Here is a 21,626-nt window from a genome sequence, read left to right on the forward strand (position 1 = left end):
CAGTAACTACGCTACGGAGCCTCAATTACCCAATAGCTCAACAAATAATTATGTTGCCTATCAATGCGAGAAGTTAAAATCGCACACCAAGTGCAGCGCGGCTTCGGACGTGTAAAAGGAGACTCATCACGTCATCGAAACCTGTTGTGGCGGTCTCGTGGTGCCAAATACTGCTGACGCGTACACACACGCTATGGTCGTGCTGCCAAAAGCCAAGCTCATTCAGCACTCGACCATGACTCGACGGAGCCGGAGGAGAGAGCGTGTTCTGCGTTTGGGGGCGACACAGCCACTGTATGGCCTTCAACACCTTCGACCACCGCAACGGGCTGACTCAATTCAATTATGGGGTTTCACGTGCCAAAACCACGATTTGATTATGAGGCACGCCGTAGTGGGGGACTCAGGAATAATTTGGACCACCTGGGGTTCTTTAACGTGCACCTAAATCTAAGTACACAGGTGTTTTCTGCATTTCGCCCCCATCGAAATGCGGCCGCCGTGGCCGGAATTTGATCCGGCAACGCGCTTCAGGACGTTTCCAAAATTATTCCATTACACAATTTACACATTACACAATTTACTATATGGTAACAACAAACACTTAAAAACCCATCTCATTTGTTGCAAATCCTTCCGAGTTCTATCTGGTGAAGAAAAAAAAATTTCCACCGACGATTACGATACTCCCTAATGCGAAATTTGGGCGCAGCTCTATACGTTATTTCGCGATATATTGGCTGGCGCGGACAATCTCTCTCGTGCGGCACGTTCCAAACAGAGCGAAGTGTGGTGCGACTGCCTCGCTAATCGGGAGATCGCGAGAGGCAACGCGCGGCTGACGCGTGGGCGCGATCCACAGCAGCCGCCGCAGACAGACCTCCACTCACGCAGCGCTTTGGTGAACAGACGACGCGCAGAGTGCCTCGATGCCGAGCGGATCGAGGTAGCCATCGTCGCCATAGTCCGTCTCGCGCGGCACTACGCTTTTCTTCTCTCGCTTTCGCCATACCTTCTTCCTTGCACTCTTCGCTCTCTCCGTCTTTCGTCGCCCGTTGTGCTGTTTCGCTCGGTTACGATGTACGACGCCGAAGAGAGAGAGAGAGAGAGAAAGGTAAAGGAAAGACAGGGAGGTTAACCAGAGGTTATCTCCGGTTGGCTGCGACGCCGAAGCTTGTCGCAGGAACGGGCGCCTAAGAGCAGCGCTCTAAAATGTTTTCAAGCAAGAGGAAACATAGACGGCTCATTCAATAAGTGATGCGCACAGCGCGACAGGAGACAAAGGACGGAAAGTCATGACGGACACAAGCGCTTTGTCTGTTGCCTGCTGCTGGAGTGCAGATCATGGATTAACTAGCCTGGTATAGCACGCACCTTGCTTCATTCAATAAGCTTGCGGCAAGATATACATACTTTGGTGCATTCCCCTTAATTCTCAGGCAGGAAAAACCTCCGAGAGATGAGCTTCTTGCACATTGCAATGGCAAGTTATTCTGATATATTATTCTTGTTATTCAAGAAGAACTATGAGACGTTAAAGCAGGTTAAACTAACACAGGCCTACTTTAAAAAAGCCAAGTGGGATACTACGCTGTAAATCCAGACATATAAGCAAAAACAAAAGAAAGAAGAATCATTCTCTCCATTTGATGACAACTCACCAATAGAATATTGTTTATTCAAACATCATTACATGTATATCATTTGTACATCATTACATCATTTGCACGGTGCACGAAGGGCAGCCGCACAAGTTTGTAAAAAGTATATATCCATCGCAAAAATAAGTGCACAGATGTGCTCAGCATACTCTGACCTGCTTGAGATCAAAGACCATGCCAAGGTGCACGAATAATGTTAAGCCCGATGCCCACTTACTACACCAACTGGAGAATCAAACAGGCGAACTATGATCTGTCTCTTTCGACTAGCACCAGAAATCTTTGAGGCATACAGTTACATTTATAACATGCCAGCAAAAAGAGAGAATCAGACATATCCACTACTTTTTAAACAGTTAATGACATTCTGGCTGTATCTGTGATGATTTCAAGCAAAGCATACATGATGTACAGCCTTCCGCATATTTAGCTATATCGCGCGAGCGTCCATGGCACATCATCTTGGCCCTTTAAAGTGGTGATAATCAGCGAGACCGGCAGAAGTACTCTCAAGTGCACTAAGCCCTCTCCTGTTGTGCAAGAGTCATCGAGTGCAATGTTCCCTTCAGAACGACATACGACTATATTTAGTGTTCGCGCGCGATATAGCTAAAAATTTGGAAGGCTGTACATACACCAATGCGGCTGTGGAAGGCTGGGACAACAGTGTTCACATACATAACATTGACAAAGCAACCCAATCATGGGATCGCAGTAGAGATGCCTTACGTGTGGCCAGTATTTAGAGAAAAGTTGCAAAACAGTGCAACAAAACAATCATAAGACCAGAAAGCATGAGTATGCAGTTAACCACCAGGCTCCAGTAGGAATCAGAGGCAGGGGTACAACACAGAACACTGCTGGTCAGGACACACCACTTCAGCACAACACTTAAAACGGTAAACAATTATTGCAAAACAGTCACGTCACATGACACTGGAACAATGCAGACCTTGAAGCCTGCCTTTTGTAATGCACTTTAGTTGATCACATTCAGTGCTGTTAAGCTACCAAAAGGGTGTTTGCACATGCCAAGCAGACATCAGTAAACATACACATCACCAGAACTTCGCAACTTCACCGTCTCAAAAGTAAACTTATATCACTCTCCTACTGTTGTCCCCATCTTTCGCTAGCACCTTCATATTGCAAGCAAAGCACTGGCATGCATTATGCAGTCAAGATACGCAGCTGGTGGCCTGCTAGGTTCAAACACAAGGCAGGCAACTTGCCAGGTGGAGTCACAAGCCTGCTCTAACACAGCAAAGCAGCCAAGTACAATAAAAAGTTCACTCATGAAAATGCCAAGATTGTGTTCCAATGAGGATTCATGCACCCAAATGTGACTTATAGACAACCCAAAAATTGAAGAAAGGCATACTTGGTAATAGAAAGTCAAGGCAGGCCTCCTATTCCAGACTACGTCTAGATGGGCTTTCTTGTGAAGAAATGCCTCATGTGTAAACCCATCGGCAACTAAAAGAACTCATTTCAAGAATTTAAGGTAGGTTCCCCACATATCCTGCTGCCTACCATATGGTAAGTTGCACAGACATTCTGCATAACACAGCTGCACAGCTCATCACCCAAACACCGCAGAGCACTGGCATATGTGTTACCTTCGGTACATAACAGCTGACCTTTTCCGATACCAACATTTGGTCATTGCATCAAGAATGAAGCAGGCCACCATGCTGTATGCAGCAAGGCGCTTGTAGGAGGAGCCTCCTTATGCATTTTGATGACAATAATAATAAGATAATTTATGGGGTTTTACGTCCCAGGGAACATATGAGCCATGAAGGATGCCACAGTGGAAGTGTCCAGATTACATTAAATCACCTGGAGTTCTTTTACATGCACCTAAATCTGGCTAAATCTCGCTTCACAGACAATTCTTGTTTTTTTTTTTTTTTTTCATTCTGCCCTCTCTAAAATGCAGCACTGCACATTACCCAACCAGAATGTGTAACGGCAGCAAGAAATTTAAAACCTGCTGCAGTGGCTCAATGAATACGGCTTCCTTCTGCTCAATTCGAGGTTGTGGGTTCGATTCCCGGCTACAGCAACCCCATTCTGATAAGGATGTAATGCGAAAACACTTGTGTGCTTAGACTTAGGTGACCGTGAAAAGAATTCCAGGTGGTCATAATTATGGGGACCCGGAACCCCACTACGCACCTCTCTTTGTATTCTGTATGTTGCCTTGGGTAGTAAAACCCCATAAGTTCATTGTTAAATATTTCAGTCAAGAAGAAAGTGGCCAAGACAGCAATACTGGCTATGCTGTCTGTACAGGCTTGTCTCTTTCATTTATAATATTTTGCCGGCCACTTTCTCCTTACCACAGCATAATTCCTTGCTTATAAAATCAGGTAACCTAAGAACTGAAAGAACTGCAGTATTTCCAAAGTGGGAATTAACCCTTTCAGTGCCAGATTTTTTTATCAGATGTTATAAAATGAACACAACTTAATTCGGTTTTTCAGAAGGAAAAAAAATTGACACGGATAATGGCAAATGCACTTTTAGTATGGTCCACACATTCCTATTTTCATTTCATATCTCCTACCCACATTTTGATGCACATGCGTCTTCACATACCACTGCCATGTCAGAGTCAAAAAGAAAAAAATAAAGCACGCTGCTATAGACGTACGCTAGATGGCAGAAACACGCGAGAGTGCTCCTTGCACTATGGCACGAATATTTGATTGGAGAATTGCCGTGGTAGCGATGCACAAAGCCCTCAAGCCACCCTTCTGCGTGGTGTAACCATGCCCACAAAGTACACCGCGGAACGTGTGTTCTGCCAGTGCACTAAAAGAAAACCTAGACTGAGCAAACCCAGAGAGATGAGAAAATATGCTTATAGAAATATACAAAAGATGGCAGAACTACCTCAAAGCTCGCCAATTTCGTGTTACTGTGCACATTCGAATGGAGAGAGTGGAGAACATACCGGTACGTCGGTGGCACTGAAAGGGTTAACAAAATGGTGTTCCATCCCACCCACTTCTTAGTTCAAGAGCCTGCTCAGCGAATGTGCTGTATTCTCCAGTGATTCATATGAGGATACAAACATTATAGAAAGGCAATACACAAGTGACAGTACTGCAGAATTATATACTCTTGAATACAGCACATACATATCACATATGTAATAAATGACCAGAGGAAATGGGAATGATTAATGTGATACATTCGTAGTTAATGTGGAAAAGAGAATCAGCACTGCAGAAATACGACTGCACAATAAGAAAAATGTTTTAGACCACACTGCAAGAAATTCTATGCTATGTACACGCTACAAGCATGCTGTGCTGATATACAAAACTAAGAAATATGCCTGGATCAGACTGAGAATGTGCCGAATTTCGAGCAACCCATTGCGGAGCATCTTATCACATCATTAAAAGTGACTCAGTCTTCTTCATAAAAGGCAACTTCTAAGGTTTCTTCAGTACCATGGGCCAACGCTGGAATTGTATATGCTAGATGTAAATATGAAACTAGTACTCAAGCTTACAGCAAGCACCACACATTTTAGTGCCATATTTAAAAGCAGTTAATGGCACCATGAAACAGTAAAGCTGCTCTCAAAAACATGCGACTGATTAGCACTGACTGCAATGGGTCTGCAAGGTAAGCCATAGTTCAAAAATGCTAAGACTACTTACAGCTTCTGACCTCAGCATAACAAACTTGAGCTCCCTGACAAAATTACTACTAATTTGTGAAAGTCTATGCCAACGGACATAGAAAAGTGCACCACAAGTTTCATGTGCTTGTGGCATGCTTTACACATCAGTGGCCTTGTTCCCACAAGTGTATGAGCAAAAAATTCGTTCCACATTTGTGAAGCACTGAAGCACGTGTCCAAGGTGCAAGGTAATTTTTCCTAAGAGTACAAAAATAGTGCGAGATCCCATTACCATTTACATTGACATTGTTAAATGTCGCACGGTGTGAAGCAGTCTTAAAACTTGTTACACCGACTTTAACAGTGCAAAAGTACCCTGAGGCTCACATGTGTTCTGTAGTTTTTCATACTATGTTTGACCTTAATGAGAGTATTCACAAAAATTCATTAGAGTATTCCTGCTTCCTAAAAACACTGAGAGCTTAAGCACCATGAAGTTATTGAAATGCGCAGGCAAGACCAAGGAGCACTACTATTATAAGCATTTCATGAGCAGAATTCCTGCTAACAAATGTTTCACGCGATGCCTGAACTAAATGGATCTCTAAAGCATTATTTAATCCACGATAACAGAAATTTCCTGCACAGGCTGAACTAAATGGCTCTCTAAAACATTATTGAATCTATTATAGCAGAAATTTCCCACACTGCTAGTGCTTGTGCAAGTCAAAGCAGTGTATCTGATGAACAGTTACAACTGAAAATAATAGAATTCTTTGCACTGCTCATCCCAACTAATAGTAATATTACACAGCAGTGATTCCAAATCATGTAAACATTTTGTATACGAGATGTGCATGTCTACTTGTACAGAAGGCATAGCTCTTATTCAGCAGGCACTTGAAATGTCACGAATCGCTTTCACACCGTCGCGCAGCAGTGCCCACTACAAATCGCACTTCCACACTCAAAACCCATTTCGTGCCATAGTGCCTGGCAAAATAAAAACAAAGTTCATGTGCTTTGATGCACTTTTCTGAACATTTAAAAACTGCCAAACCTGGAAGTGTTAGCATTCATGTAAGCTCCGTAAGAGAGGCACACCAGCAAAGAATGGGCATTTCAAATGCACAAAACACAAGAGGGCTAAATGCAAGATGCAGTAGCACCAGCAGATGATGCACAAGGACAGACAGTAGTATGACACTTAAAATTACCATACTTATTTTGAAGAACAAGCACTTGAATATAGAAAGAGCACGAAAGATTATCGACAACATAAGCCAAGATTAACATGTATGTGCCAAGATGTAAGAGGCAAACTTTATGTATCCTGACCTGTAAATGAGATCTCATCTATCAATAAGCGAGTTAACCATTTCTTTAATGATTACTTGTGCATGTTCCTGTTTTCTTGGGTTGTGGTGTTGGCAATCTATTATTCTTCTTCATTAAAGTGCTTGTTCTTCAGACCAGAATACTTTTGAGTGACAGCACTCTTGACAGCGTCTCACCATCTTCATGCATTTCTTCTTTCCGCACTACTGTACATTGTGTCTAGTCCATAACAACTAGCCCAATCTTCTGTCTAGCTTAAGAAAAGGGCTAATAGTGTAAAGAGCCCTCACCAGAGAAGCATAGCAAACTAACAAAATGAACAGCAAGTAAAAGTAACAACTACAAGCATCATGAGAGAAAAAAGCACGCCCCCTTTATGTCAGCAGTTCAAGGTTTTCAAACCACACATCTGTTGTATCACATGAGCACACGATGCCATGCATGACTCAAAACCTGGTTACTCATCTTAGCGCAACAAACAGTGACACATCAGCAAGTGTTTCTCATTCTACAGGAATTGAGTTTAAAGCAGTAAAAATACCAACACCATACATCACATCTAGGGAATGCCTTGTTGAGATCTTCACATCACTTGTTGCTTTATGCTATCCACGAGGTAAGAGACTGCAATAATACTAACACTGAGCATGTTACTTGTCATGCACTTTGACAGTGCAAGTTAGTAGAATGAGCATAGGCATTCAAACACCAACAATTCCTAAATATGTCAATGGAATGCAAAAAAGAAAGTTGTTTCCTACTTGGCAGCATATTCTCTTACCCATTTCAAGCAAGTGAGCAATGTGTGCATTGCCACTGTGTCGACTGAAAATTTTTGCAAGCTCTCATGACAAAGAATTCCTTTTATGAGTACATAGTTTGAGCGAACGTGCGACATGATGCCAAGGCATACTAGCGATATGTTGAAGGTAGAGTACAGGACTTTTGATGTGTGAAAATAAACATCAGAGATAATCATTCACCTTAATGCCGTTCAACACAAACTTTGTTGGCTAGGAGTACACATAATCTTTTCTGGCTTTTGTCCAAGTCAATCCGTACAAATACATAATATGATGCACCTTTGCAGTCCTATCATCGTCGATCTAAAGGAAATTGGTGACAAACTAACAAAATACTTGCCTCGCAATTCCTATGCAGAAGCAGAAACTGTCAGAGTGTGCATGACCATAATGTCAAATTTAAACACAAGTCGAGCCCTGTCACAATTTTCGTGCTGACAAATAAAAGGCGTTGAAGCTTTCTTTTATGCGGATTCAATTGGTGAAGCCCAAGATTCGCTTCACTATATCTTCCTTTTCAAAATTTACAGCAGATATCTGCCCCTTAGTCAATTTTCTCAGGTACATGTTCAAGTCATTCTAAGCTGACACACAAGATCACAAATAATAGCACATTTAGTATTAATAAATCTGAGAAATATTGAACACAGCATACACGTCTACAATATATACAGACATTAACGTATTAATCTATACACATGAGCATATACGTACTTACGTATGTGAAACAAAAGACAAAAGGATTTAAAAATATGTGTGCTTCAAAGCAAGTGGTTAAATGTTTCCACAGGTCAGTGTCAAATATTGCATACAAATAAATTTATTATAACACAAAACGCAGATATTCAGTTTCTGAACATGCTAAAATGGCTGACCCAACAATGTGGCTCGCAAACGGTGGCAGAAAATAAGCCACAACATTGCTTGCCAATTAAGTAAAACAAGGGAATAACATCAAAGTGCTTACACTCCAATTTCCCTAAATAACCCATGTGAGATGCAAGAAACTAAAAACAGCGTTCACACATACAAATATGCTATGCAAATAAACAGCATGGCATCATCATGTCTAAAAAAAAGAGAACAACAAAGAAGTTATACCTTCTGTTTGCAAGGTGAGTCACAAGAAATCGCTTCTGATATTATTTTGTCACAGCAGACACGAAGCACTTATAGTTCCATCATCCTTTTAGGTGCGAACGTCAGAATTTTACACCACTTATAATTTTTAATCATTTGCTGTTGCAAACAATTCAAATCACTATACAGTACATGTTCAAGAGAAGCTAAGGGTTCAGTGGTAAACATCACCTTTAGTGAAACCCTGCAATGGCATCTATCTCTTACAAAAATGGCAGAAAGTTATCTGTGCTAACGCTACAAAAGACAACCAATGCTCTATCTAATTCTGCTGCATATGGCATGAACACAGACTGACGGTATCTTGAATAAGTCACGTGCATGGTGTCCCTGCTTAGGTTAATCAACATTCCAGAGCTTCAATAAAAAAAAAAAAGTATTAAAGAAGCTCTCCCTCATGTTTTTTGCGGTAGAAAATAATTTTCGACATTTGAATAGAATGGCAACAATGCTTTGTTAATGCTGCTTGACAGACTATTGCCCATCAGGCTAAACAGTGATTTACTCAGAAGTACTTCAAGTGATGGTTAGCCAATGATGAAGAAAAGGAGAGCTTTGCATTTTGTCTAACTTACTGCTTGCTTTTATGCTTGCAAAGCAGTGATAATCCAATGAACTACTTGTGTACAGTAAAGTTAAACTTTAGCCCGAAACTGACACCGACCAACTTCCCCACTATACAAGTACTTGTGCTTGTATAAGCATAGCGAAGGCGGGGAAGTGCACAAATCTCACATTTCTGGGCAGAGACGACTTTCACATGTGTGGAGAAGTATGAAGCGCATATATTTATGCAAGGAGCCAAAGTACAGTGGACATTGGCTATGAAATTTAAGAAGTGCAGCTTAGTCTTTTCTAGTCGCTAGTCGCGATTTCATGGCTTACTAGTTCAGAACTCCTAACTTGGGGTGGGACACCCAAGGAAGAGAAAGCTGGATTCTGACATCATGCGCAGCTGTGCAGCAACGTGCCAGCATGTCACAATTGCACATTTGGGAAATTGTGGCCTACACACGCAATTTTCAAGGAAGCTTAACAATCCATGAAACCCATGCAGGTGCATTCTTAATTCACGTGCAGAAGTGCTAATGTTTCACGTTTGCAAAGCTGCCTAAAGTTAAAAAACAGTGTTTTCCAAACCTAGTTCGAACACAGCGATAAAGTTGTAAGAAAATCATTATCATCAACACATGAAATTTTCCACTGCAGAATGAAAGCCTCTCCCAGAGATATACAATTATCCCTATCTCATGTCAGCAAAACCTTTGCCTGCAAATTTCTTACTCTCTTCACATCTCCCAGTACTCAGACATGTTTGACCTCATTTCTGTCGCTTAGGCACCCATGTCTGCTATTGTAAATGACCGGTCGTTATCAATTCTACACATTATGTGACCATTAATGTTGACATTAAGAGGAGACACGAATATGGCGATATAAATTATGACAGCAGACAAGTGCAGCTGATATTTTAATTGAGACTAAAAAGATGAAGCGGACTTAGGTGAAAATGCAAACACTTTGTTTTTCACTCAATGACGATCACTGTTTTTTGTTTTGTTTGTTTGTTTGTTTGTTTGTTTGTTTTTTTTGCAACAAGGGACACTGATTTCAACATGAGGCACCAGATGGTGTGGAAACCTTTTCGAATGTTCTCATCACACAACTACTTTTAACCACAAAATTATTTTTGTCAGCAGGAAATAAAAGAAGTTCGTAATATAATAATAAAAGTGCACTGGTTCCATAGGAAACTCTTCTAAAGTGTGCAGCTCACTGACAGCTTTCAGCTAAGAGCGAGTCCACTGTACTTCCAGTAAGGGGCAAAGTTCAATAAAAATGAAGCACAATCAAAACCCCTTTCACGTTTTTGCGACTTTCAGCAAACACAGCCTGACAATGACATAACGTGCAAATGTTTCTGTTGCAATTTCTTGCCAACTGCACAGAAATCATCTGTTGTTTAATTAATTGGTTATGTCACATGATTTTACAGCTTGGCAATATAACATAATGCAAATGTTTCAGGAGTGTTAACTAATAATTTATACTAGTCAGGGGTATGCAACAGCAAAATGTAGCCTGCAAGAACAAGATATTCATTGCAGTCATGGTATTCAACTAGGAGTACTCAGAACTGCCTGAATGATTGTACCACAATCACAGAGCAATCATTTTTACACAAACCTACTTGAATGAGGTTTTAAGGTTTTGAAGTGGAATGTGTTAGTTAGGCACATCTGTGAAAAGCTGCTCCATCACATGAAACATGCTCCCAGCTCTAATAAGCAAGAATCATCACAAATGGCTATATTTTTTTTTTTTTAAGCACCGTGGTGCATTACATGGACAGCAACAGTAGGCAAACACTGGACAGCTGATCTCAATTCTCTTGGCACTTGTGCAATGCATTTGCCATATGGAGAACATGTTCCCACCAAAATGCAAAAGTGAAGTCTACCAAAATTTAAGCTGGAGTAGTAAATTCCCGTAATCATATGCATTATAGATACTTTGCTAAGCTGTTTCTGCTGGTAGAGCAACGCATTTCTGCAATATTCGATAGCAGTCGTATGTTCTGAATAACTCTTAATCACCAATGGCAAATGCAGTGAGCACCATATCAACCATATGTGCACTCTGCTCAATGATTGTTCACTGAAACCACCCCATTGCACTACTTTATGTTGAAGCTTATGGCACAATTTAAGACTATCCACAAAATACCTGAAAAACTGATACACATATCAAGATACTGCCTCTCAGACATCACCCTAAGAACCAAGCCAAAATTTTACTATGAATTATGTATATTATAGACTTTGGAGTGTCCCACAGCAGTTATGTTGAAAAACACAATTCCCAGTGACAGCAAACTAAACTCTACAGAATAAATTTTCTATAATGCTCCCCAGTAGCAATAAAAGAAGATGAAAGGTCACACAGTGCTGGTATCAAAATAACAAATGTGAAGGCTAATTCGCTATTGTCAAACACTATTTTACACTATAGCACAGGCACGATGCCTATAGGTTGGTTAGAGAGATGTGGAACAATGCCTTCAATTACAGCTCTGTCACCCTGGCGCTCAATGTCCCTTATTAATAAAATAAAAATTACAATTTATTCTGATTCATCGCGCAACTGCTACTGTGATACAAGCAGCAGGTCTTCTCAACATCACGTCGATGTCATTATAACCGAGCTCTCTTTGCCCAGCAAACCAATCTCCGTCTAGTTATATCAGAAACCCTAACTACACAGAGCACCTTCACTTCACAAAGCACCAAGCGTCTATGGCTTGCCTGAAAGCACAAAGACACACTGATAACAACATTTAGCCAGTTGCCTTTAACAGCCTCGACTCCTATCCAACCTCACAGAAGCTGTAGTGCCTCAACAGATGCACACAATGCACAGTGTTGTAGATATTTGCTACACTTAATCTCACCTCGTCTGCAAAGTTGTGGCATTAATTTGGCAGTCTTCTGAGACTGGTTCTCGATATCGAGGGGCGAATGCCTAGCCTATGGTCACACACATGCAGTTCACAATGTAACTGCAATAGAACCGTGGCGCCATTTATCATCACTATGGCAAAAAACATGCCAAGACACGCTGGGTGGTGACAGACAGCACCACCATTCCGTAGCAGAGAAATCGCTATCTTCTGAGCCAACATGCAGTTGCACTGCCTTGGAATGGTGTTGCTTCAGCCAGCATAGGCCAGTATATAAGCTCCCCTAGCCCATGCATCAATGCTCAGACACGTCAAAGAGTTTTTATGAATATTTCATGATCCTTAATGCATCTTACATGCATGAGCTTCTCATGGCTAACTTTATGCTTTAGCGACATGTGTGATCTCCTGTCATGCCTCTGTCAGGAGCGATGACTGCCCTGACGACAAAGAGGAGTGCTCTAGGTTGCGCCACTTAACAAAGCGTGTGGCTGACAATCCAGCAGGACCTTCCAAACAAGCAAGGAATACTGAGACCGGGTCAGCGGCTCAAACTATGCAAATCAGCAACCACGCGCTAATATACAGTTCAATGCCATATACTTGCAACACATATTTGTGACTACTTTCACTATTCCTACGGCACTCAGTGGCCGCAGCTTCTGCAGTTACCTACATTGGTTCAGATATAAAAGAGCCCTAAATTTTCTTTTTCTCGCTTACACACTCGCATAAGTTACTACTCAATTTCTGCTGTTCTTACAAGATCACAAAGCACATGACGCTTGCCTGACAATATGAACAAATGCTATTGCAATTAGAAGTCAAATAGCCAGATGCTACAAACGAATGCCTCATGTTAAGAGGCAATGCGCAACCCCTAATGACAGTTATGGTTGTGCTGGAAAGAATTCCAATGTCTCAACCACTGTGCTTAAATACCAAAAAGGAAAACAATGCATGCAAACAGTTTGACACAAACTGTATGCATTTGACACAAATGACACAAACTCGTTGACACAAAATGACTAAGTCAGGTGCTGGCACTATGGGATATATGTGCATCAATAAATTTCTTCAATGTGATGACAACTGCTCTCATGATATGCTTTCAGTACCTAAAAGGGGCAATAATTTATATGGTGTTAGCAAATCACAACAATGTGTGACAAAGAACCATTCCTATTACGAGATTTTTTTGCACTGTAGCAAAATGGCTGTATTGGTAAGATGGTCTCAAGTCGTGCAGCACATGATGGGCAGTATAAAGTTGAAGAATTGGATAAAACAGCAGGAAGCCAGCTCGGTATGTGCAATGGTTAATGCAATGTCAGAGAATGCAGTAATTTTTCAACTGCACACTGTAGCACTTCACAATGTCAATTCAGCCCATAAAAGCCAGCTTTCCAGCCACATAAAGATGTGTTTGATATACTTTCTTAGTGCCTAACTTAAGACATAAAATGAATGCTACTGATTGCTACTGATTGCTGATGCTACTACATCAGCTTTTAACATTAACTCTACTTCAAAAATTTATATTCTAGGTACAGTGGTCCAATACCAAGAACTAAGCTGCCTTAAGTTTAGCACAAAATATTGCACACAATGTTTCACAAACAAATTACCAGCAAGAAAAGTGTAAGACGACATATAGCAGCCATGATCATATTACCTAGTTGACAAGGTATAGGCAGAGAAGATAGGTGCTGAAAAGGATATTGGGGTGAGATGGTATTTTGTAATCCCCATATTGACACAAAGATATATTCGGCACAGTTCACGAAACAGTGCGAGATGTAATATTTTTCATAAAAGAACTCTTCATTAAAACAACTTTTGTACTGACAATATTACGTAGCCTGTAAAAGCAAGCAACATAAGAAATATACAAATACTCCACATGCAAGCGTGAAATACAACTACTCATAGAATGACATGCAAGACAGAAAGCTAAGTTCAATAAAGAATGGTCTGCGGCTACAGTATGAGAGATTAAGAGAGAACAAACACTGGGCCTCGTAATAACAAATGTAAGCTACACACACATACATATACAGAATGCTGCAGTACAGGTATAAACAGCTCTTTCAGCTCAACTGCAGGTTTGTTTACGCTCAGATTTCGCACGTAGGCAGCATGCTGCAGGTCATTTTGTGTAACACCATGTTTGAATGCAGTACTTGCCTATTTCATTCAGGATAGATAAGATGTACAAGTTGTCCTTGGTGATGCCAAATGAAGAACATAACAGATTTTCTCAGTGGAAGAAATGCTAGTGTCATTTATTGTCAGGGGGGAAATACTCCTCTTCATATTATGTTTTCACCATAGTTGGTGTTGCTTTTCTTGCTTGGCATTGCCAGACAATGCTAACTTTTGGATGAAAGTGGTGAGTACTGCATCAAAGCAATGTATTAAGGATGCACCATCGAATGCTATTTTTGAGAGAAACTGAGCATGAACAAGATGGCAGCAGTTTGATTGAACAACCATTTATACGAGGCTGCCTCAATGATGCAACATTAGGAGCTAATTTACGTAACCTTTGGCATAAGAATAACAGCACATTGTAAATGAAAACACCAACTAGTTCAACTTCCCATCAGCCTGAAAGCACATTTCCATTAGTGCTGCTCATCTCATCATGTGTTCGCTTAACTATGGCGAAATGCTCACAAGTTTTCTATTAATGTTATCCTAAGCATGCACCCATCTTGAACACTGACACCTTGAGATAGCCCTTTACAAGCTTTGCAGTTTTTATAAAAGCACACTGTGTTTTACTAAAGAGGAGCACTGAAAACATGAGCAAAAGATAAATTACCAAAACAGTGGATGCAAGCCAAGGTTACCAGAGTGCAACAAGAAAGATAGAGCCTGAGATGTATGTGACAATGGAAGTAAGTACTAAGTGCCTTCAAAGGAGATGAAGAAGCATGAACCCACTTTTCTTGCGCCTGATAGTGGTATTGGAACACATGTAGAGGGTTTCAAACAAAGACATCAAGACATCACAGTACACTGGCATGACTATCTTGGCCCAACAATATGCTACCTACTGTTGGACCTACAAAGACTAAAAAAAAAAAAAGAAAAGAAAATGCAACATCTTCCTCGTCTAAACTGCAAGCTGCCTATGACTTTTCTGCAAAACAGAATCACCCCACAATGTCAGCAAACACATCCCACCTTGCCTATCAAGAGGCTGAATGTTGTTCCATAATAAACAATTTGCAGGTCATGTTAATGGTGGCGAACAGCAAAGAAAAAAAAAAGCATAGTGATATCAATGCAACAAATTGCACGTCACTTTATATGTGAAGCCGAAGTAAGAAAATTAAGGGGACAATAAACTGAAGCATTCAGGCTGCTTGAATGCTACAGATGTTGGCACCGTGACATAAATGTGGTGCTTAACCATACATCTGACAGATCCCATAGGCTAAGCAAAAGGTGAAGGGTTGCTGAATGAACAGCAGCCTGACAGCTATAAAATCATATTTAACAAACTTCTTGAAAGCAGTGCAGCGTTGCAATGGTGGGTAAATCCTGTACTAAAGAACAAATGAAAGTACTTAATGCAAAACAAAATAAAGGGAGGATGCTGAACGGGCGCAGAAATATCTTTTTCAACTGTCAACCTAAAGAACTCTCAAAGCCTTTCTGAGCGGCCCAGTGAAGGATGAGAGTTTCCAGAGAGATCAAGAACATTCAGAGGACAGAGACCTCCTCTCACAGGCGGAAGGCAAAGGCACCTTGCCCCACGTGTCTTGAGTGCAAGGAGACTGCTGCAAGAAGAGCATCACTTTCAAATAAACCTGACACAGAATGAAACACGAAGTACAAAAATATCCACTAAGGAGCTGTACAACAGTGGGATTCCATACTCCATCTATCAATAACAATGGTCTGCCGTTCCATCCCTCCTCTTCTCAAAGGGTGAGCAGAGCTTCCAGTACAGACAAAGAGAGAACAGGAAAAAGCAAGACAGTGCAGGTGCTGAACTAGAACTTTGTAGGTCAGCCACTCAGCTTTTGTACCAACATACATAAACTGAAGTGCAAACAAGTAGAAATACAGTTGAAGGTAGCTTTGCACTTGTATGTCTGCCTGTGCCTGTGATTTTGGCATAATTCAGGCTTAAAAACAGAGCCTTGGAGTCGCAGCATGCTTAGCAACTAGGGTTGTATTCTCAGTCAGTCGCTCTCAGGCATATTATCACTGTTGCATGGCATAATGTCTAGAGGAACATGTCGATGGAGTGACAGATTTCCTGTCAATACATTCAACAGTGTGAGAGTAATGCTCATTCCAGGTGTGTCACTTCGTTAAATCCCTTTTCTCTGGTTTAGCAATTGATGTGTCTTGAAAGTGATATCCCTGAAAGTGACTGATACAGAATATGTTCCCCGATTACACAGTGCGCCCTTAGATTTTCACATATTAAAAGGCATGCCTTTTGATTTTTCACATTTAAATTTATGCTGACAGTACTGACAACCAGCCCTGTTTAGCATCCTGGCTCATCAACCTGGTCCTTTGATAACAGCAAAAACACGAGCGTGAGTGAGAGAGAGAGAGGACAAGGAGGAGGAGATCACAGGTTATGCACCATGCCTTTGATGTGGCTAAATCCAGGCCGCTGGTGGGCGTCAGTCGTCCAGCAGAGGAGCATCAGCTGGTAAAGGTCAGCAGGGCAGTCAGCGGGGCAAGCCAGTCGCTTACCCTGCACCAGCTCGCTGCCCAAATTCTCCTGTGTGACCCCCTGTATGACAGGGTCCTCACCATAGGAGAACATTTCCCACAGTGTCACACCGTAGCTCCACACATCTGACTTGGTTGAGAACTTGCCATAAAGGATGCTCTCAGGGGCATACCTGCATTTTTAGATGAGACCATAGTCAGGTCCCAAGTTCAGTCCATTGACGTGGTGTGAGGGCAGTGGGCAATGTGAGAAACAGCTAGAGCAGCCGGGGATCACATTTTGGATTGAGAACTTTTTTAACATACATACAATATAACTTTTTGTAACAACACTCCTCAATGTCATCCCGTGCCAGATTTCAGAACAGCTCCTAGTTGGTGTGGACTGCATGTGTGAAGTCAGCTGAATGCATATTGAATGCTGCATCAGCCAGCTGAATAGCTGCATTTGATTGGACTCTACGTTAAAAAGCAAGCCAGAGATGTAACTAAAATAACTTTTTTCATACCAGGAAGCAGAAGTAGGCATGACGTGTTTATTACATCATTAAAATAGTATTCTTGTTCCTATCAATATCACAACTACAACTCTGCCAGAATATACAACAGGTTGTGTTAGTGATCGATACTTTCGATAGACCAGTGTGATGTAATGTCAATTCTGCAATGTCAGTTGGGCCCAATGCCACCAACAGAGGGCTGCCCTACTCAACTTGGAATAAACACAATGTTTGCTGCCAGCAATATCATATCTCAAACAGTGAAGGGTGCATGAAACAACCATAACTACCTACTTTTCCTCCATCTCGCATGTTCTCCTTCCATTCAGTTTCAGTTTATTACCTTAAAAGTCCCCCGCAGGGGCATTACATAAGGGGTGGGTTTTTACAAAACCGCACAAACATCGTGATAAATAATCATTTAACAAAATGGTCTGTGACAAGTTCTATTGACCCTTTTCGCGGCGATCCCGTGGGCGCTGCCATGTTTGATCACGTGGTGACGCGTCCATTGCTTGACTCAACTGCCTCCGTTGCCTCCTTGTTTACTATGGAAACGTTTGACGCCGGCGCGGCTTAGAAAACCTCTGTTTTCGGAGATATCGTAGACGGTGACAAGGTGGACGACACGAAGCTTTGATCACAGCTTCAGAGAACATGCGAAAGCGCTTTCGGAGCTGATTAAGCTATGTCCAAACGGCGCAAGCAGCGTATATAAGCGTATATAGTGTTTGTTCTAAAAGCGGGGCTAAATATGTATCCCAAGCTATCCAAGCTTTCCGATTATGAATTCAGTCAGGATTAGTGCGTTTTGCTCATTGTTCTTTATTCGGCAAATATTTTGAAGCAGTGGCTTGTCAGTTTCTGACTCAGTGAAGTTCCTCGGCGCGGCCACTATCTGATTATTTTCCGCCTAATCGCTCGCGGGTGTGTTCAGTTCCGATAGATTTGTTCTTGCTGCGCACAAGGCTTGAATCGTAGCTGTTTTGTACATTGTAATACCTTGTAGCCAAATATATATTACAGCTAGTAACTCGCTTACTCTTGTGGACCGTCACGAAACATTCAGCTTCGACCATTGGTGCGCCATAGGTGTATTCCGTCCTTTATTGTGCGTATACAGTGCGCATATATTCAAGTGTGCGCCCACTCACTCATTCTTGATACGTCGGCGATAGAGTGGGCGTAAGTTTCCCTGCCATTTGGGACAGATGTGTATAGATAACGTGCGCGAAACTTACTATGACAGGAAGCGGCGCTACTACCATTGTCACTGTTTAACGAGTGGTATTCACTCTTGACGACGTTCTGGGGATGAAGCCCTTTCTTTGAAGGTTAGCGATACAACGCTGGCGGAGGAGCAAATTTCTGTATCCTCGAGGAAAGCCGTACATCACGAAGTGCCGGTAACACGTTCGGACAATTGCAGCAGCGGTCCGCGAACTTGGCCACACAGATTCATTCTATTCCTTAACATGCCAGTCACTATTTTTGCAGCCAACTACTGCACACGTCTTCAATTTACATGATTCAATCTAGCATGATTGGAGCACAGTGTGTTAGGGAAAACTCAGTTGCATTTCCGACAGCTGATCACGCAGAAGCAAGGTAGAAGCGGTAATGGTTTCGTATTCGTGCGCGGTCGCTGAGGAGAGGTATGGCGGGCCGCCGTGAGTGCCATCTCGTTTCTCTAAAACAAACTGCTCCGCGAAAAGGGTCAATAAACAAAGATGAATAGGTGGTAGTAGCGATGTTGGGAAATGTTTCCCTTTGGAATAAATCATTATCTTTCTCGCCGCCAGTAAATTTCTTCATTGCACTAATTATGCCTCACATTTCCACCCCAACTAGCATTTTCGGTAGAAATCACAAAAAATTCACTGAGGATTACGATACTCTCTAACGGGAAACTTGAGCGCCACTGTATACGTGTTTGCATTTCGCAATATACAGTAGAACTCCACTGATGCGTTTTTCACGAGACAGTAAAAAAAAAAAAAAAAAATTGAGAGCCGAGAAACAGGAAAAATTGAGAAATGAGAGTAGTGATGAACTGCACACAATTTTATTTTAATTCCTAGGTTTGAAAAAAAGTCCCAGATTCGCCCGAAAGCCAAAGCGTCGATTGCGATAGAAAATTAGTAGACAGCTATACAAAGTAAGGATAGTACTTTTATCATCCATATAAGCTTGTAAACATTCGCTTATGAACTATATTAACAAGCATGGTGTCAGTGCGCACAGGCAAACATGAACACATCACACTCGATAAGCGCGGACACTCACTGTCAAAACGCTGGCTTGAGGAAGTGCGGCAGCAGCAGCGAGCGATGTGACCTTCGTGCTACCTATCACTTCAATGCAAACTGAGCGCCGAGAACACCCAGCACACACAGAGGTATGATCCGCTGACGCACCTATGCTGCCTAGACTCTGCTGCCGACGCAGATCGCTTTCAAGATACGGGCCGCGCGACCGCGCACAGTCACGCAGTACACAGTTGCTGCCTCAACCGCCCATTTCCCCGGTGTCTCGAGCGCGACAGAAAGAGGCGCGCTTCCTGCCCGTTTTTTTTTTCTTGCAAGCGCAAGATTTAGCCGTGGTCGGCGGCTCTCCTCACAAGCTTTCATTCGCACATACAGCATACGGAGCGCGGCGGGGGCATTATTGTCCTTGGACTTTTTACGCAACATCTATATGCCAAAACCAACTTTAGGGCCCCGACACGTCATACAAACCATCTTTAGATGGTAAATACGCATCTCAAAGGCCATGCTTTTGCTTGCGGAAACCTAAAATACGTCACAGGTGTCGAACCCGGCACTTTGGGCGGGCAATCCCATCGTCAAGCCACCAAGCCAAGCGACATGAAAGTTCAACATGGCCGCTCGGGCCAGCGCGGGGTGGTAGTTGGCAACGCATGATGCAGGAACAGCTGCGACACAACAGCTGCGACGCAACAGCTGCAACGATGCATTGAGTTCTATGGGAGCTATGCCGGGACCGGCCGAAAATGACATAACAGCCAGGGAAACACAGCACCCAGGAACGTAACAGCCGGGTTCTACTGTATTGGCTGGCGCGGACAATCTGTCTCGTGCAGCACATTGCAAATGGATCGAAGTGTGGTGCGACTGCCTCGCTAATCTGGAGATCGCGAGAGTAGCACGTAGGCGTGATTCACAGCAGCCGCTACCGACAAATCTACCAGATGACGCGTGCTACTCTGGCGCCATCTCGTAGCCATCGTCGCCGCACTACACTTTTCTTCTCATGCTTCTGCCATACCCTCCTCCGATTTCCGCCTCATGGTCTCCACTGCACCCTCCTCTCTGCTTTCCTCCTCCCGTCTTTCATCCCCTGCTGCAATCCGCGTTCGCTTTCACGTTTTCCTGTGCTCATTCGCTCAGTTACGCCGCCAACGCTCACTGCAGGAACAGGCACATAAAAGCTGCGCTCTAGAAGGAGAAGCTCCTCCAGGAATATATGCTGGCACAGATGTGCTTATCACGACCAGCGTTTCGAAGGTGACGCTGACACTCAATTTCACCGCCATGTTGGCCCGCATAGCGAGGAGGAAGAGGACAATGTGGAATCTCGTACTCTGTTTACACACTTAGAACACAAATGATAACAAGACTAGACATCTCCCTGTTCATCTACCGACAAGCATATGGCCAAGTCAAACATGTGTGGGCTTTGGAAGTGAAGAATTTGAGGTTCAATACCCAACCTTGACTGATGCTGTAGAATCCATTTTTCCCCCTTTCATTTGCTTTGCTATTTCAGGGCTGGTGACACCTCACATTGCATTAAACTCTGTGAGGTTCTAAACAACTTGTGTTGAACCAAGTTGATGCTGCCTTTAACCACTCCATGCTGAAAGGAGCACTAAAGGGGAATTTTAGCGGGATTGTATTTCAATTACTGAGTGCCACAGATGAGTTGCAGTCATTTTAACATGTTGTTGTAAATGCTACGCTACTAGATGAAGCAAGATTTGCAGAAAACAGTTTCCTTGTGGTCACGATTGGCAGAAACACAGCGAAAGTCTGGCTCCCCTGGGTTTTAAATACAGCAGCGCAAAGCTCTGACCTTTGCACTGCCTTTCTCAGAGCTACCTTTCTCACTTCCAGAAGCAGGGTGTTTTTGAATTTTTCTTGCACTGCAAGTGAAAAAGTACACTTGGCAAGCACTAGTGAGTCTTGTTTGGAGCTTCAACTTAGTTCTGATAAGTACTACAAGGAAGAGTTTGAGCCATTGGCAGCCTCTCTCGCATTCTCGCTTTCCCTCTCGCAACAGAAGCACTGTGCCACCTGCACCTCTGCGATTTCCTTTCCTTGAAGCGCCAGGAACAGCAGAGTGCATGAAGGA

General features: G+C 42.5%; 1 protein-coding gene across 2 annotated transcripts in view; it reads right to left on the bottom strand.

Moving 5' to 3' along the window:
* Nucleotides 1-1,647: 1,647 nt before the first annotated feature.
* LOC119442720 (tyrosine-protein kinase hopscotch) overlaps nucleotides 1,648-21,626 on the bottom strand; it is a 59,202-nt gene continuing 39,223 nt past the window's right edge. For both annotated transcript variants that reach the window (XM_037707699.2, XM_049662335.1), the window contains exon 19: nucleotides 1,648-16,925. In XM_037707699.2, the coding sequence (XP_037563627.1) occupies nucleotides 16,646-16,925 (280 nt within the window). In that variant the 3' untranslated portion in view covers nucleotides 1,648-16,645. The remainder of the gene's footprint in view (nucleotides 16,926-21,626) is intronic.

This window comes from Dermacentor silvarum, chromosome 2 (assembly GCF_013339745.2).
Source record: "Dermacentor silvarum isolate Dsil-2018 chromosome 2, BIME_Dsil_1.4, whole genome shotgun sequence".
In the NCBI taxonomy this organism is placed as follows: domain Eukaryota; kingdom Metazoa; phylum Arthropoda; class Arachnida; order Ixodida; family Ixodidae; genus Dermacentor; species Dermacentor silvarum.